Source organism: Suncus etruscus, chromosome 6, assembly GCF_024139225.1.
Source record: "Suncus etruscus isolate mSunEtr1 chromosome 6, mSunEtr1.pri.cur, whole genome shotgun sequence".
Lineage (NCBI taxonomy): Eukaryota > Metazoa > Chordata > Mammalia > Eulipotyphla > Soricidae > Suncus > Suncus etruscus.
In genome coordinates, this window is record NC_064853.1 from 22,089,994 (window position 1) to 22,106,302 (window position 16,309).

General features: G+C 45.6%; 1 protein-coding gene across 1 annotated transcript in view; it reads left to right on the forward strand.

Moving 5' to 3' along the window:
• Positions 1-7,032: 7,032 nt before the first annotated feature.
• PLPP3 (phospholipid phosphatase 3) overlaps positions 7,033-16,309 on the forward strand; it is an 85,136-nt gene continuing 75,859 nt past the window's right edge. Inside the window, exon 1 of the mRNA XM_049774601.1 lies at positions 7,033-7,233. Coding sequence (XP_049630558.1) covers positions 7,095-7,233 — 139 coding nt within the window. The 5' untranslated portion in view covers positions 7,033-7,094. The remainder of the gene's footprint in view (positions 7,234-16,309) is intronic.

The window sequence follows — 16,309 nt, forward strand, 5'->3', positions numbered from 1 at the left end:
CGTATATGTTTAGGAGAGTGATTTCTTCTTGCTGTACAAATCCCTTGATTAGTACATAATATCCATCTTTGTCCCTTACAATTTTTCTGAGTATAAAGTTTGTGTCATCTGATATTAGTATGGCCACCCCCGCTTTTTTAAGGGTGTTGTTTGCTTGAATGATTTTCCTCCAGCCTTTGATTTTGAGTCTATGTTTATTCTGACTATTCAGGTGTGTTTCTTGTAGACAGCAGAAGGTTGGCTTCAGTTTTTTGATCCATTTCGCCACTCTGTGCCTCTTAACTGGTGCATTTAGTCCATTGACATTGAGAGAAATAATTGTCATGGGATTTATTGCCATCTTTGTGTAGAAGTTTGGTGTGTTTTTTGTTCTGTCTTGTTTTTAGAGTAGATCTTTCAGTTTTTCTTTTAAGGCTGGTTTTGAGTCTGCAAAGATTTTGAGCTGTTGTTTATCTGTGAAGCCGTGTATACATCCGTCAAACCTGAAACTTAGTTTTGCTGGGTGCAATATTCTTGGCGAAGCATTTATTTCATTGAGTTTTGCCACTACGTCCCACCACTGCCTTCTGGCCTTGAGTGTTTCTGGTGACAGGTCTGCTGTAAATTTCAAGGATGCTCCGTGGAATGTAATTTCCCTTTTCGATCTTGCTGCTTGCAGTATTCTATCTCTATCGGTGGGTTTCATCATGGTGACTAGGATGTGTCTTGGTGTGTTTCTACTGGGGTCTTTTTTAGCTGGTACTCTTCGGGCATGCAGGATTTGGTCACATGTTTTCTTTAGCTCTGGTAGTTTCTCTGTGATGATGTTCTTAACCATTGATTCTTCCTGAAGATTTTCTTCTTGGGTCTCTGGAACTCCAATGATTCTGAAGTTGTTTCTGTTGAGCTTATCAAAGACTTCTATTTTCATCTTCTCATATTCTTTGAGTAAATTTTCCATTGTCTGATCATTTGATTTGAGGTTTTTTTCTAATCTCTTCTGCTGTGTAAAGTTGTTATGCATCTCATCTTCTAAAGCACTAATTCTATCCTCAGCTGCTGTTAACCTGTTGGAAAACTCATCCATTATGTTCTTCAATTCGTCTATTGAGTTTTTCAGACCTGTTATCTGATCTGATATTTCAGTTTGGAGTTTTCTGATTTCTGTCTTCATATTCTCTTGATTTTTATTAGTGCTCTGATTTATACTTTCTTTGATATCTGATAGCAACCTCCATATTTCGTCTCTAAACTCCATTTCTGAAAGACTGCTTAGGTAGTTGGTCGTTGTTGGGTCATCAGAGTTTCCATCTTCATTCTCTATGGTTGAAGTTGGTCTGCGTAGTCTCCCCATTGTCTCGCTTACGCTGTGGGTTTTTCTACGTGTTGTGGTGGTACTCATTGGCGAGGTGGAGTGCGCGGCCGCGAAGCGCAGCGGAGCGGCCGCGCTCCGGCCCCCAAACACTCACCTCAGCCGAGGCAAGCCGTCAGGGGATGCCTGGGGAGGCCCCCAAGTGTCTGCCAAGCAAAGAAACCAGCACAATCCACAACTCCAACAGAAAACTCACAGCCCCAGCGAGACACGCCTTGAAGAGATTAATGCTGAATCAGGTCAAAGTTCCCAGGTTGATGCAGGCTGGGGGAGGTCCCAAAATGTCTGCCGGGCCTAGGGGTCCAGCAGTCAGCCTGATCTGCAACTCCGGCCCCCAAACACTCACCTCAGCCGAGGCAAGCCGTCAGGGGATGCCTGGGGAGGCCCCCAAGTGTCTGCCAAGCAAAGAAACCAGCACAATCCACAACTCCAACAGAAAACTCACAGCCCCAGCGAGACACGCCTTGAAGAGATTAATGCTGAATCAGGTCAAAGTTCCCAGGTTGATGCAGGCTGGGGGAGGTCCCAAAATGTCTGCCGGGCCTAGGGGTCCAGCAGTCAGCCTGATCTGCAACTCCGGCCCCCAAACACTCACCTCAGCCGAGGCAAGCCGTCAGGGGATGCCTGGGGAGGCCCCCAAGTGTCTGCCAAGCAAAGAAACCAGCACAATCCACAACTCCAACAGAAAACTCACAGCCCCAGCGAGACACGCCTCAGCCGAGGCAAGCCGTCAGGGGATGCCTGGGGAGGCCCCCAAGTGTCTGCCAAGCAAAGAAACCAGCACAATCCACAACTCCAACAGAAAACTCACAGCCCCAGCGAGACACGCCTCAGCCGAGGCAAGCCGTCAGGGGATGCCTGGGGAGGCCCCCAAGTGTCTGCCAAGCAAAGAAACCAGCACAATCCACAACTCCAACAGAAAACTCACAGCCCCAGCGAGACACGCCTCAGCCGAGGCAAGCCGTCAGGGGATGCCTGGGGAGGCCCCCAAGTGTCTGCCAAGCAAAGAAACCAGCACAATCCACAACTCCAACAGAAAACTCACAGCCCCAGCGAGACACGCCTCAGCCGAGGCAAGCCGTCAGGGGATGCCTGGGGAGGCCCCCAAGTGTCTCAGCCGAGGCAAGCCGTCAGGGGATGCCTGGGGAGGCCCCCAAGTGTCTGCCAAGCAAAGAAACCAGCACAATCCACAACTCCAACAGAAAACTCACAGCCCCAGCGAGACACGCCTCAGCCGAGGCAAGCCGTCAGGGGATGCCTGGGGAGGCCCCCAAGTGTCTGCCAAGCAAAGAAACCAGCACAATCCACAACTCCAACAGAAAACTCAGCCCCAGCGAGACACGCCTCAGCCGAGGCAAGCCGTCAGGGGATGCCTGGGGAGGCCCCCAAGTGTCTGCCAAGCAAAGAAACCAGCACAATCCACAACTCCAACAGAAAACTCACAGCCCCAGCGAGACACGCCTCAGCCGAGGCAAGCCGTCAGGGGATGCCTGGGGAGGCCCCCAAGTGTCTCAGCCGAGGCAAGCCGTCAGGGGATGCCTGGGGAGGCCCCCAAGTGTCTGCCAAGCAAAGAAACCAGCACAATCCACAACTCCAACAGAAAACTCACAGCCCCAGCGAGACACGCCTCAGCCGAGGCAAGCCGTCAGGGGATGCCTGGGGAGGCCCCCAAGTGTCTGCCAAGCAAAGAAACCAGCACAATCCACAACTCCAACAGAAAACTCACAGCCCCAGCGAGACACGCCTCAGCCGAGGCAAGCCGTCAGGGGATGCCTGGGGAGGCCCCCAAGTGTCTGCCAAGCAAAGAAACCAGCACAATCCACAACTCCAACAGAAAACTCCTCCATTTTAAGGTTTAAAGCCAAAAGGTCTTCAAGTCTATCTATTTAGGCTGTTTTAGTTCCTATTATTAAAAGAACAATATTAATATTGGAAATTTGAATGAGTATCAACAGTGTTCAACAGTACTCTTTAGAAGAGTGGTCTGAATATATACTTTGTTTGCATAAGACTCCCATATATCAGTGTTTTTAAAACAATAATTTTTACAGAAATAGAAAAAGCCCCAGAGAACCTAGTTAATAGAAATAGAGCTCTTATTTAAACATCCACTATTTCCCCTTGACTCCCCTACTGGGATACCTGTAGAAGGGAAACTTTTATCCTTCCTAATAATTTAGTAGCCGACTTTAATCCAGAAACACTTAATGCAAAGAAGATTCTCAGTGTTTATTGTACAGCTAGCTCAAGGGAGCAATCTTACCCAGTAACTTTTTAAAAACAATTTTGTGTTTTTTGTTTTATTTTGGGCCCACATCCAGAGATGTTTCGATTTTACTTAATTTCTGTGCTCAGGGATCACTCCGGGAGCATCAGGTGATCATATGGAATGTTAAGATTTGAACCTCTGGGGCTGGAGAGATAGCACAGAGGCATTTGCCTTGTAAGCAGTTGACCCAGGACCTAAGGTGGTTGGTTCTAATCCCAGCGTCCCATATGGTCCCCCATGCCTGCCAGGAGCGATTTCTGAACAGATAGCCAGGAGTAACCCCTGAGCACCACTGGGTGTGGCCCAAAACCAAAAAAAGAAAAAGATTTGAACCTCTGTCAGCTGTGAGCAAGGCAATCTGCTGTTTTATCTCTCTAATCCAGTAACTGAAAGCCACCAACAATGTGATTTATGATGATGAAAATCTGCTTGAAGAATTATTCTTTCTTCAGGCTGGAGAGATAGTTCAGTGGGTATTGAGTTTATTTTGCATGTGGCCAACCGAATTTAGATCCTGGGCACCTTGATGGTCCCTAGAATCCTGCCAGAAGTGATCTCTGAGCACAGATCCAGGCCTAAGGCCAGGGCACCACCAAGTATGGTTCTAACTCACCCCACAGAAAAGAATTTTTTTTCTTTAATTAATATAAGTCATTTCACAGGGAAGGAAAAGAAGAGGGATTGTAAAGGTAGATGAAGTACAAATAATGGAAGAAATGCAAGTGACCCTCCCAGCAGCACAAATAGCTCAGGACTTTGGAGTCTAATGGAGGAAAAGCAGTGCTATGGTTTTAACAGGACTTGCCCTGGCTGCTCAGAAAGTCAAAGATAAGGGGCCGGGGCAGTGGCACAAGCGGTAAGGCTTCTGCCTTGCCAGCGCTAGCCTAGGATGAACCATGGTTTGATCCCCTGGCATCCCATATGGCCACCCAAACCAGGAGCGCCTCACCAGGAGTAACCCCTGAGCGTCACCGGGTGTGCCCCACCAATAAACAACAACAAAAAAAGAAAGTCAAAGATAAGGTTAGTGATGGAAAATGATTATAATTACAAAGAATGGGAAGTGGGGGTGACAAGGGAATTCCTGAATTCCTTTTAGGACATTAGTACTCTCAAAGTCTGCCTGATACAGTTTCTGTTATTTGAACTTTTCAAGGTAAGGTGTTTCCAAAAGATTCTGAAAAAAATCCTGCTATCTTAGTTATCCCAGTTTGGCATTTTTAGAGCCACTGAAAGCAAGGCCTAATCATCTGCTGGGGGTTTGGTTGCTCTTACCTGGGAAAGAAGGCAACTTGGCCTTTCTTTGCCAGTCCTGCTTATGCTTTAGTCTGGACTTGCCCTTCAGCCAGTAGCACTCAACCTTTGGGAGAGGCTGTGGAGCTAATGAGATCGAACTGTTACGTCTTTACTAAATGTAACCCACATTAGACCATGGTATGTGCTACACCTGTGTTATCAACAAAGTATTGATGAGGAAGTTGATTCTCTCTGGGGAGCAGAAAGAAAAGGGGTCAGAGAAAGGGTCGCATTTTAGAAAAATCAGAAAGCAAAGAGAAGCCTTTCGCAAGTTAGAGAAGGAATTCTGCATCCTAAGCAGAGCATGGAACAAATGGATGGGAATAAAGGATGTTGGAGAAAGGACTAGTGATGGATGGTCAATGGAGGTTGAATATAAGGTTACCAAGCCCCATACCAGGTCAGAGTGAAAAAGAGATTCTGATCAATAGAATGTGTCTAAAAGCTACAGCCAGCTGTGGGTGATAGCCCAAAGGGCTGGGGCACATGCTTTTAGTTCTATATCCAGCACCCCAGGACCCCCCAGTGCAGAATAGAGGTGGCACCTCTTCCCCTTAGCTGGAAGTATCCTCTGAGCACTGCCAAATGTGGGCTCCTAACCAAAATAAATGTGAGATATAAGGATTTCCTATTTCTAGGGTCACAAAAAGGCACCTGAGAAGCGTCACTTGACTGTCCTTTGTATACATGACTTTCTGCATGTAGGAGAAAGGGGACATTTCCCCTGGAAATGCGGCAACTCCATTTGGAAGAAAGATGAACTCACAGAAAATGAATCACGGTAAGATTAGCCTGAAGGCAAAACACTGAATATGTCTGTCATCTCCCCCCTCCCCAAACATAATAAAGAAGACCCCGAGGGCCAGAGACCCCAATCCCTCATTGCCTTTGAAGAACTATCTTCAAATAGGATTTAAGACCAAGATTTTCCCTTATGGCACCAACTCCCTAAGTACCAGCCACCTTGTAAGGTTCTTAGAGATTTAACTCAATCTCCACAAAGACCTGTTTGGGAGAAACTTTTTGCAGAGGGGGAAACTGAGGCACAGACTGACTTTCCATGTCACTTCAGAGTCCTGTAGCCTTTTCCAAGTTGGGATCCTCAGAACCGGGTGTATTTAGACCCTCAAATTTGGAGCCACTGGAAAAATCCAACAACGCTTCTTTTTGAGTCTTTTCAAGGCTAATACGATTGAAATAAAAACCAAAGACTTGGATGAGCCCAGATTCGTCCGAAAGGAGAAAGATTCTGAGCGACACAGGCACAACTCACTCACTCTCCAGCTGACCCAAGGACAGCAAAAAGAAAAATAATGTTTCTTTTTATTTTTATATCTAGGTTTTGGTTTCTGTGACAGACAAAGTTGGTGTTTCTGAACGCTAGGGGCTGCCGGGTTCTCTGGTTTGAGAGTAACTTTTCCTTTTAGGACTTTTATTTATTTATTTTTTTATTTGGGGGGGAAGGGGGTGGGGGGAAATGTGGCCTTAATTATCCTACGTCTTAGACAGCTTAAGGAAGGGGCTGTGCTTTCGGGATCCCTTCGGAGCCAAGGAAGGAGGTTCCTCTCTCTCTACTCGCTCTCTCTCTCTCTTTTTTTTTAAAGGACCTCGTGAAATAAAAAGTGCAGCAAACAAACCGCGGCGATCACAGCGGCGGCGGCGGCAGCAGCAGTAGGAGGAGGAGGAGGAGAGAAAGAGGAGGAGGAGGAGGGAAAGGGAGAAGAAGGAGGAGGAGGAAAAGTTTCAGGCGCCCCAGAGTGGCTGAGCTCGGCTCTGCTCCCATTCATTAAGGGACCGAGCAGCCGGGTGAGGAAGGTGGCTTTGCCTAGCTCCCTCGCCCCGACACCACTTTGCAGCCCAGCTCCGGCTCTCTTGCACAAGTTTCGGCTCCGAAATTTGGCTCTCGGCATCTCCCTCCACCCCACTACGGGACTTTGGAACGATCTGAGTTGGAGAGCAAAGAGCCGAGCACACACAGACCAACACACACACACAGACACACAGACGCACGCACGCTCGGGCTGCAAGCTTGCAAGTCCTGGGAATCTGCAACAGCAGCAGCAGCTGCTGCAATAGCTACAAGAACCATAGCCACTGCCTCGGCCGGGAGGAGTGAGCCCAGACCGACGGGCTTTGCAGTCGCGGGGCGTCCTTGGGGCGCAGGAGGCAGCCAGCGCCATGCAAAACTACAAGTACGACAAGGCCATCGCTCCCGAGAGCAAGAACGGAGGCAGCCCGGCGCTCAACAACAGCCCCAGGAGGAGCGGCAGCAAGCGGGTGCTCCTCATCTGCCTCGATCTCTTCTGCCTTTTCATGGGTGAGCATTGCCTCGCCGGGTCCCCCGGGGCCCCACGCTGTCAGTTTCTCCCCTCCAGACTTCTCCCGGGGCTTACTCCTGTGGTTCCCCCCCAGACCGCCCCTGGTTCCCGGCCACGTCCCGGCCTGTACATTTGCAATGTGGGGTGTGCTTTTTGGGGGAGACTTTTCGCGGGCAACTCTGAAACGGGCTCTTGGAAACTCAGCTGGGCAGAGACTCCTGCAACCAGGCGAGGGGGCTCAGATCTTCAAAATAAGGGAGGTTGCTTGCTGGCTGGCTGGCTGGCACCCGGACCTAGGTGGCAATCAATGCCCGGGTGTCCCTGGGTTGCTGGCTGAATTCAAGTTAAAAAAAATGGATCTCCCACTGGAGTCCAGCCGCCTTCCCCCTGGGCTGTGTGTAAACATCATCCAGCCCTTCCGCCCTCGCAGCCTGAAACTCCAGAAGTGCATGGATGGAAGTTGCTCTATGCAAGTTGCTTATATATATATATATTATTATTGTTATTATTATTATTATTATTTTTGGTTTTGGGGACACACCCGGTGATGCTCAGGGGTTACTCCTGACTATGCGCTCAGAAATCGTTCCTGGTTTGGAGAACTATATGGGACGCCAGGGGATCGAACCGCAGTCTATCCTATGATTTTTTTTTATGATTTTTATTTATTTATTTATTTATTTATTTTTGCATTTCTCTTTCTGGAGCCTACTGTGTCCCGAGTGATGGTTTTCTCCAAACTCTCAAAGTCTGAGTTGTTGGTGCCTTAGGAGCCCTGAGCCTCCCTTTCACAAGACAAGGAAACTGAGGCACTGCTAACACCTCGCACAGGTCTGATTTTTTTTTTTTTTAAGAAGCCCCATGCAACAGGGACACACGTTCGTTCCACTTGGGGTTCCCCACCCGGTTTAGAAGCCAGAGCTGGGGGGACAAAGGGGGGGCACAGTGGGAGGGGATTGGGAGCAGCAGAGGCGGGGATTGGACCAAGGAGTGCCCAGTCCAGTCAAGTCCAGTCCAGTCCAGGTCAGGGAGTCCCGGGGTGTGCGGTGGGGTGGGAAGAAGCGTACCCGGCCCTTTGCCCAGGACACTGCTGCCCTTCTGCTGGTGGGTGAGCGCCCACCTGGGCCTCAGTTTCCTGGGGAGGGGATTTGCGTGGGTCTGAGCTAGATGCGCGCTCCGAGCCCCCCTTCCTGCATTAGCAACTCGGATTGGGGCCAGGCGCGGCGCTGCCAACTCTGCTAACTGCAGAAACATCTGTGTTCCCGATTCAGTTCCCTTAAAATAGAACACCCGCTCTGGAGGAGGCTGCAAGCCCCCCTGAAATGGACTTGTCCACACGGTTCCTGCAACCCAGCCACACCAAGCTCGTCTTGCTTGGCCAAAGCTTCTCGAAGCTCCTTTGCTTTCAGAAAGTTTATTTTCGTGGCTGCATCTTCACCAAACTCCTCTGTTCATAACTTCACTGGTCAGTCCTGAGAGATCTGGAGAGGGATGTGTGAAGAGCTTAGAAATAAGCCGGAGAGATAGCATGGAGGTAAAACTTTTGCCTTGCATGCACAAGGATGGTGGTTCGAATCCCGGCATCCCATATGGTCCACTGCCTGCCAGAGGCGATTTCTGAACATAGAGCAAGGAGTAACCCTGAGCACTGCCGGGTGTGACCCAAAAACAAAACAAAGAAACAAACAAAAAACAAAAACAAAAAAACCACGTGAGGCTCGAGTGATAGCACAGTGGTAGTGGTAAGGCATTTGCCTTGCATTTATTACAGCCAACCAGGAACATACCCGGGCATCCCGTATGGTCTCCCTTAGCCTGCCAGGAGTAACCCCTGAGAGCCACCGGGTGTGGCCCAAAAGCCAAAAACGAAAAAGAAATAAGAGCATAGAAGGGCACCTTTTTCCCTCTCTCTCCTTTTTTTTTCTTTTTCTTTTCTTTTTGGCAATATGGGAGGTCACAGAAAGAGGGGAGACTTATTCAGGTGTCTGTTCCCACTCTTAACTCTTTACAGGAAATCTAGCATCTGATTGCTGTAGGATTTAGGCCTGGGGGCTCACCTTTCCCTCAAGCACTGGGCTGGTTTATTATCATGCACAGTGGGAAGATTAGTACTTCAGCCCTTGGCGTTTGTGAAAGCCCCTCCTGGTCCTGAGGGAGAATTGGGAAACAGTAGCTGCATTGAAGCTGCAAGCTGTAGACTTGCTTAGGGCTTCCCAGTGCCCTCTTCTGTGTAGGGCTGGAGGATGAGCCAGCTCTTTCTGGGGACCTGTAAGAGGTCCCCTCCTACCTCCTAGTAGGTGATTAGGAATGCAGAGCCAGCTTGACAGTCTTTACACAGTTTCATTGTTCTCTTCCTCCCTTCCACGCTTAGGATTCCAGTAGGCAGTCCTAAGAGATAAGGTCTTCCTAAGCCAGAGAGACTAGTGCGGAGGAATTTGCAAAAAGACACACCTATCAGCTGTAGTTTAACCTAGGGAAACAGAACCCTAAGCAACCTCTGATTGCAGTTTTTTTTGTTTGTTTTCTTTTGTTGTTGTTGTTTTGTTTGTTTTGGTTTCTGGGCCACTCCCAGGGGTACTCAGGCTCAGGGGTTACTCCGGGTTCTGTGCTCAGAAATCACTCCTCGCAGGTTCAGGGGACCATATGGGAAGCCAGGGATCAAACCCTGGTGGGCTACATGCAAAGGCCTACACCCTACCCACTGTGCTAGCCCTCTGGCCCCTATGATTGCTAGGTGTGGCAAAAGGTGTGCATTTACACCTCTTAGTTTTCTTACCTGTCTCATCTCTCTTTGAACTCTCTTGACACCACAAACAAAAAAAATAATCTAAGTGCTTATTTGGTTTATTCACATTTGGTCTGCTTGAGCAAATGACTTTGAGGACTTCAAAGAATAAATTAGCCAGGATATTATTGAAAGAGGCACATCATTAACTATTTGAAGTGTATGAATCTTGTAGAAAAACTGTATCCCTAAGTGGCTGACTTGTTCGTTTTCAGTGTCCTTTTCAAAGTGCCTTTTCTGTGCACCACAAATTTAATCCCTACCACATTTACGAGGAAAGAGTGTCAGGTAGAAACAGATGGGAGAAATTTCTGCAGAACTCTATTCAACTTCTGAAATCAAATAGTAACAGAGCATGGCATTTTAATATTCCATACCTACACTCCAGTCCTAAAAGTTATTTCTGCTTGGTTTGCTTTTTTTGCTAAGACTGTCAGTTGGATTTAATATTTTAAATCTAGCTTATTGATTATATGGCCTGAATTAAAGGGGGTTTGTGTATTTCCAAAAAAAAAAACTGTGTGTGTGTGTGTTTATTCCCTCTTAGGAATATGTCTTCTTGTATCTGGAAAAAGTAAAAACTGATGTACTGTATAAGTGCTATGTAAGTGGAAATATGCAAGCAGTTTAACTTGTTTCACATACCTTTGGGGAATATTAAAAACTCGGTGAAAAAACAAAAGTCCACTCTTATTGGAAGGCCCATAGAAGTTGGAGGGAAGCTATCTTTGTTGACAGATTGCTTTTATAAATACCATTTGGATCTTTGCACAGCAGTTTTTTTTTTCTTCTGAAATTGATTTTGTTTTTCTTTCAATTAAGAAATGTTTGTGCTCCTGTCTTGGGTGCCTCAGTCTGATGTCACTGAAAGGGGCAAAGACTCTACCTCCAGGCAAAAGGGGTGGGGTTTCTGCTTTTTCAAGCTAACTAGTTTTCACTCTTTTTTTTGTTTGTTTGTTTGTTTGTTTGTTTGTTTGTTTGCTTTAGTTTTGGGCTCTTACACAGCAATGCTCAGGGGTTGCTCCTGACTTCACCCTAAAATTACTCCTGGCTCTGCTCTCTGGGACTCTAGGGGATGCTAGTGATGAGACTCAGATTGGGCTCAAGTAAGGCATGCACCTTACTGTACTACTGTACTATTTCTTTAGTCCCTCTCTTTTTGTTTTTAAGATTAATATTACAGATACGTAGTTTATGTTGATTGATTGATTGATTGATTGATTGATTGATTTTGGTTTTTGGGCCACACCCGGCGGTGCTCAGAGGTTACTCCTGGCTGTCTGCTCAGAAATAGCTCCTGGCAGGCACGGGGGAACATATGGGACACCTAGATTCGAACCAACCACCTTTGGTCCTGGATCGGCTGCTTGCAAGGCAAACGCAGCAGCTGTGGTATCTCTCCAGGCCCTTATGTTGATTTCTTTTTTCTTTTCTTTCTTTCTTTTTTTTTTTTTTTTTGTTTTTTTGGACCACTCCCGTTTGATGCTCAGGGGTTACTCCTGGCTAAGCGCTCAGAAATTGCCCTTGGTTGGGGGGACCATATGGTACGCCAGGAGATCGAACCTCGGTCCTTCCTTGGCTAGCGCTTGCAAGGCAGACACCTTACCTCTAGCGCCACCTCACCGGCTTCGTTTATGTTGATTTATAAGGCAATAAATTATCCATATTAAGAAATTATTCTACTTTAGGAAATGATCTATTGTATAAATCCTGGCCCCTATCAAACTGCGATGTATATATATATATATATATATAGTATCAGTCTCATTTTTGGGGGGTACAAGTTAGTTTATGATTTCTTTGTCTTATTTATTTATTTTATTTTATTTTTATTTATTTATTTTTGGTTTTTGGGTCACACCCGGCAGTGCTCAGGTGTTACTCCTGGCTCTGTGCTCAGAAATCACTACTGGCAGGCTTGGGAGACCAGATGGGATGCCGGGATTCGAACCACCAAACCTTCTGCATGCAAGGCAAATACCTTATTATGATGGCAAGATCTCACCATTTCACAGATAAGAGTATCACTGGCAGAGAAGGAAGGCTCAAGATTCACACTAAATTTATTTGGATTGAAAACTGAATCCCAGTGGATTTCTCCCCTCTTTGCTTTCCTGTCTGAGGGATTCTAAAACTCAGATTTCCACAGAAGCTCCTGAAACTGAGTTTGCAAACAGCTCTGTGCCTCTACATTTTCTGGTTACCTATTTGCACCAAAACTGGCCTTCTAGAAGCTAGGCCTTCTAGCTTCTGTTTTGGGTCAGAGATGAATTTTCATTGTTCCTTGGCATTTGCATTTTCTTTTAGCACAGAGTAATTCTCAGGGTTTGGGTGCCTTTTGACCCCTGGAGATAGGGGTTCCCCAGAGAAGATGCCAAGCAGTGCATAGCTGGAGCACAGATGCAGAGTAAATTCAAATCACTTTAGTTATTTTTATTCCAAACCCACTTCTGCTCTTGTACTTGAATGAATAGAAATTTAGAAAAAAGCCAAGATTTTTTTGTCCTGAGGACCCTGTCAAGGCCCTTTGTTCTTAGTGGTATTGAAAATGTCCACTTCACGGCATCACTGGGAGGATCAGAGAAGGAATACTGGATATGAAAGCTATCCATCATTTCTCAAGACTTGGACAAATGCAAGGGATTTATAACCCAGAGCCTTGGATAAAGGTTTGCTGATTATCTTCATTTATTGTGTCTTAAAATCAAATAAGTGGTTGAAGCTATGACATTCAGACTCAGAACTGATGATTTGTGTAGACTTCAAATCTTTTATTCCAAATAGGAAAATATCTCACAATTAGACTAAAGTCAGAGGCAAGAAAGTTTTTGTTCAATGTTGATCTGATCTCATCTAGGTGAGAAGGCAGTGGAGTTTGAGGTATTGGATCCCCACAGCATGCACTGAATCTTTCTTAGAGGGCTCTTCTTTTCATAAAGATTAATCCCATATTTTGCTGATGGGAAGGAGATTCTCAGAACCTGTAGTAGATGGAAGGTGACTAAGGATCTTTTTAGCCTAATGTCTGTCTGCTTCATTCCCTAACCAGAAAATAATTGAGTTGGTGAAGTAGGTGGCGTCTCATGAGGCAAAGAGAAAGAAACTCAAACAAGTAAAACTCGAATTTGGATGGCCTGCAAACCTGCACTATCATTTGTGACTCTAAAACATCTGGACAACAGCATCCAGAATCACTTTATTTGTACTTACAGCTGAGATAAAATCTTGAACTGATTGTAGAGATGACATACATCAATGTGTGTCATATGTTATGATAAAACGATTCACTCTTAATAGGGAGAGAGAGGAAGGCAATGAGGTAGATGGTGATGAAAACAGGAGACTTGGAGCTCAAAGCTTCAAGTAGTAGGTGGTGGACAACTTGGTTGGCCACGAATTCCTTGTATCTATGCCTTTTGTTGGGAGGGATTATGGTTTTGTCTAAACTAGGGTGCAATGTTCTGTGACTGATTTCTAGGGGGAGAGTAGTGATTGCCTCATTTGCTGGCTGCCTCCTGCTTGTCTCAGGAAGTGCTCAACACACTGACCAAACCATCAGACATGGGTCTGCTTTGTAGTCACCATGTCCTGGATGACTTTGAGAAGATTCACTAGTCTCTTCCGGGTTGGTTTCTTTATCAAGGCCACAAATGGAAAAATCAAGACCATTTCTCAGGCATAACTAGAATCTGGGAAGTATTGGGGTACAGAAACAGTCATGAATTCTTTTGGACCACTCACTGTCCATGAAGTTATTGTGACATTTATCAAAGAAGTAATGCTGACATTTAGCTGAGATTACTTCATTCTGGAGAAAGTACAAACAGTCTGTTTCCATACTTTTATCTAAAATGCTGAGACTGACAATTTGCTTGGCCTGGATATGTCCTTTCACCTGCTTCCTGAAATTTATAGTAATCACCCACAGACAAGTAGAACCATAGGTGACATTTTCCTTCTTTCTGTGGCTCAGTTATTATTCACTATGTATGTGTTTTTAATAACTGTTGGCTTTGAGAACTAACTCTGTCAACTGAACTACAGAATGGAGACCAGATTTTCAATAATCAGTGGATGATTATTGAAATAAAGAAAGAGAACCTCAGTATAGTAAATTCTGTGAAAGTGACATTTTTTTAACTCTCTTCTCATGGCCCAGAATGACAAGTTGCTTTCTGTTCTTGGCTCTTCACTCTTCCTTTTCTAACTTGCTCTAAAAGCTATACCATGGGTCCAGCTGCCTTTGTGGGTGACAGCTAAAGCCAAGTGGGGGCTTTTTTCCACTTTTAGCTCTTTGAATTTCCTGTCTCTTTGGGATTCTTGGCCTCTTCCTGAGCAGTTGTTTGAGCTGGCTAGCCCAGATGGTCACAGCAAGGGGCTAATGAGGGTGGCCTCAAGGGCATCTTCCTGAGTGGGCAGTTATATTTATGAAGGAACCCAACCCTGGGTGTCGTGTTGATTCAGTCTTTGAGGACTAATAATTTATTTTGGGGATGCCCATTATGTCAATATTTCACCAATTCTCTTAACAAGGAACCCATCCAGATATGAAAGTCCTATTTTGGGGCTTCTTCTTGGGGCTAGAGAGTCCCTAGACTGAATTTGGGCCATGGATTATTTTGCTTTTATTGAGGGACTTTTTGAGTCCCACCCAGTGGTGTTCATTACCTATTCTGGGCTCCGTTTGAGGGAATTACTCCTGGTACTTGCAGGACCATGGGGTGTTGAGGATCAGATCCAGGTTCCCTGCATGCAAAGCATATATTTTAGTCATTTTTCCTTGATTTTGCATTTTATAAAGAGGTTCAGGTGATTTCTTCTTTCTGACCAACTTGAGAGTCACTGTGTTTTTTAATGGGATATAGAACTGAAGTTGTAGAACTATGTAAGGTCATTTTTGACCCTAGGCTAATGCTCTGGCACTTATGCATTATTATTTATATCTTTGTGTGGTTGGTGAATCTGTCTTTGCAAATTTTTTTACTATGTATTCATGAGTTTTGGAACCACACTGGGAGTTACTCAAGAGCTATTCCTGACTGTTCAGATATCACTTGTGATGGTGTTCTGGGGACCATGTGGTTCCAGAGATTAAATGTGGAGCCCCAGCATAAAAAACTTTTGCAGTCTCATCCTTTGGGTCTTTTTTCCCCACCAATCACCTGACTTATTTTTTAGTAAAGAACATCAAGCTTATTACATACAATAATTTGGAAAGAAAATCTTCCTTCTGGGAGCTAGTTTCAAGGTCTCCTGTGATTTTTTGATCTAGCAATTTGCTGTATCTTATTGTTGAGAGTGACTAGGATTTGTATTTGTTTCCAGGTTCTAAATCAAGTTTTGTATAGTTGAAGTAGACAGGCAAGTGACCTCTTTGGATAAATAAGGTGTTTTTCTATGTAAAATTTCATTTTTTTTTCTTTTTTCTGTTTTTTTGGGGTGGTGGTGGTGCTGGTGGTGGTGGTGAGAGGAGAGCAGGGAGCACACAGAGCAGTACTCAAGGGTTACTCTTGAATCTGTGCTCTGGGTTCACTCTGGCAGGGCTCAGAGACCATATGCTGGTGCTGGAGATCAGACTTAGTTGACTATATGCAAGGCAAGCAACTACCCACTACTCTATAGCTCTGACCATATGAATTTTCTTTGAGAGGTTGAAATGTCTGTATGAGTAAAGAATGAAAGGAATATGTTTGTTTCCCCAGTAGAGCTCTTTAAGTACGGGTGGGGAACTTTTGTCCTGCCAAGAATTGTTTGGATATTTGTAACATCATCCCTGGCCTTACTACAGAAGGCAGATGGGACCTCAGACAGCAGACAAGAAGCATCCATGTCTGACCTGTCATGCACCATGGCCAGAACATAGAACTTTTAGGCTTATGGCCAAGGGTGAATGTTCCCTACCTCTGTATCAAAGTTAGTCTGGTGTGTTAAAGAATTGTAGAGATAGTACACCCTGAGTACACCTTCAGGGTTCACCCTGAGATGTGAGGGAGATGGGTACTGGTCCATATCCAGAGATACTCAGGGTTTATTTCAAGTTCTATATTCAGGGATCAGTTCTGGTGGGGTGCTTTGAGACCATGTGGCATTGGGGATCAAACCTGGGCCAGATGCATACAAGGCAAGTACCTTAACCACTATATTGTCTCTGCCTGGTGGGCTTGAAATGCCCATATTTATGACTGGGGCAAATGTAATTATTATAGATTTCAGTTTCCTCATGCATAAAATAGTGACAAATGGAGGGAAACTGTGTCCGGGGGTGCTCCAGTATGTTTATGAGCCTGAAA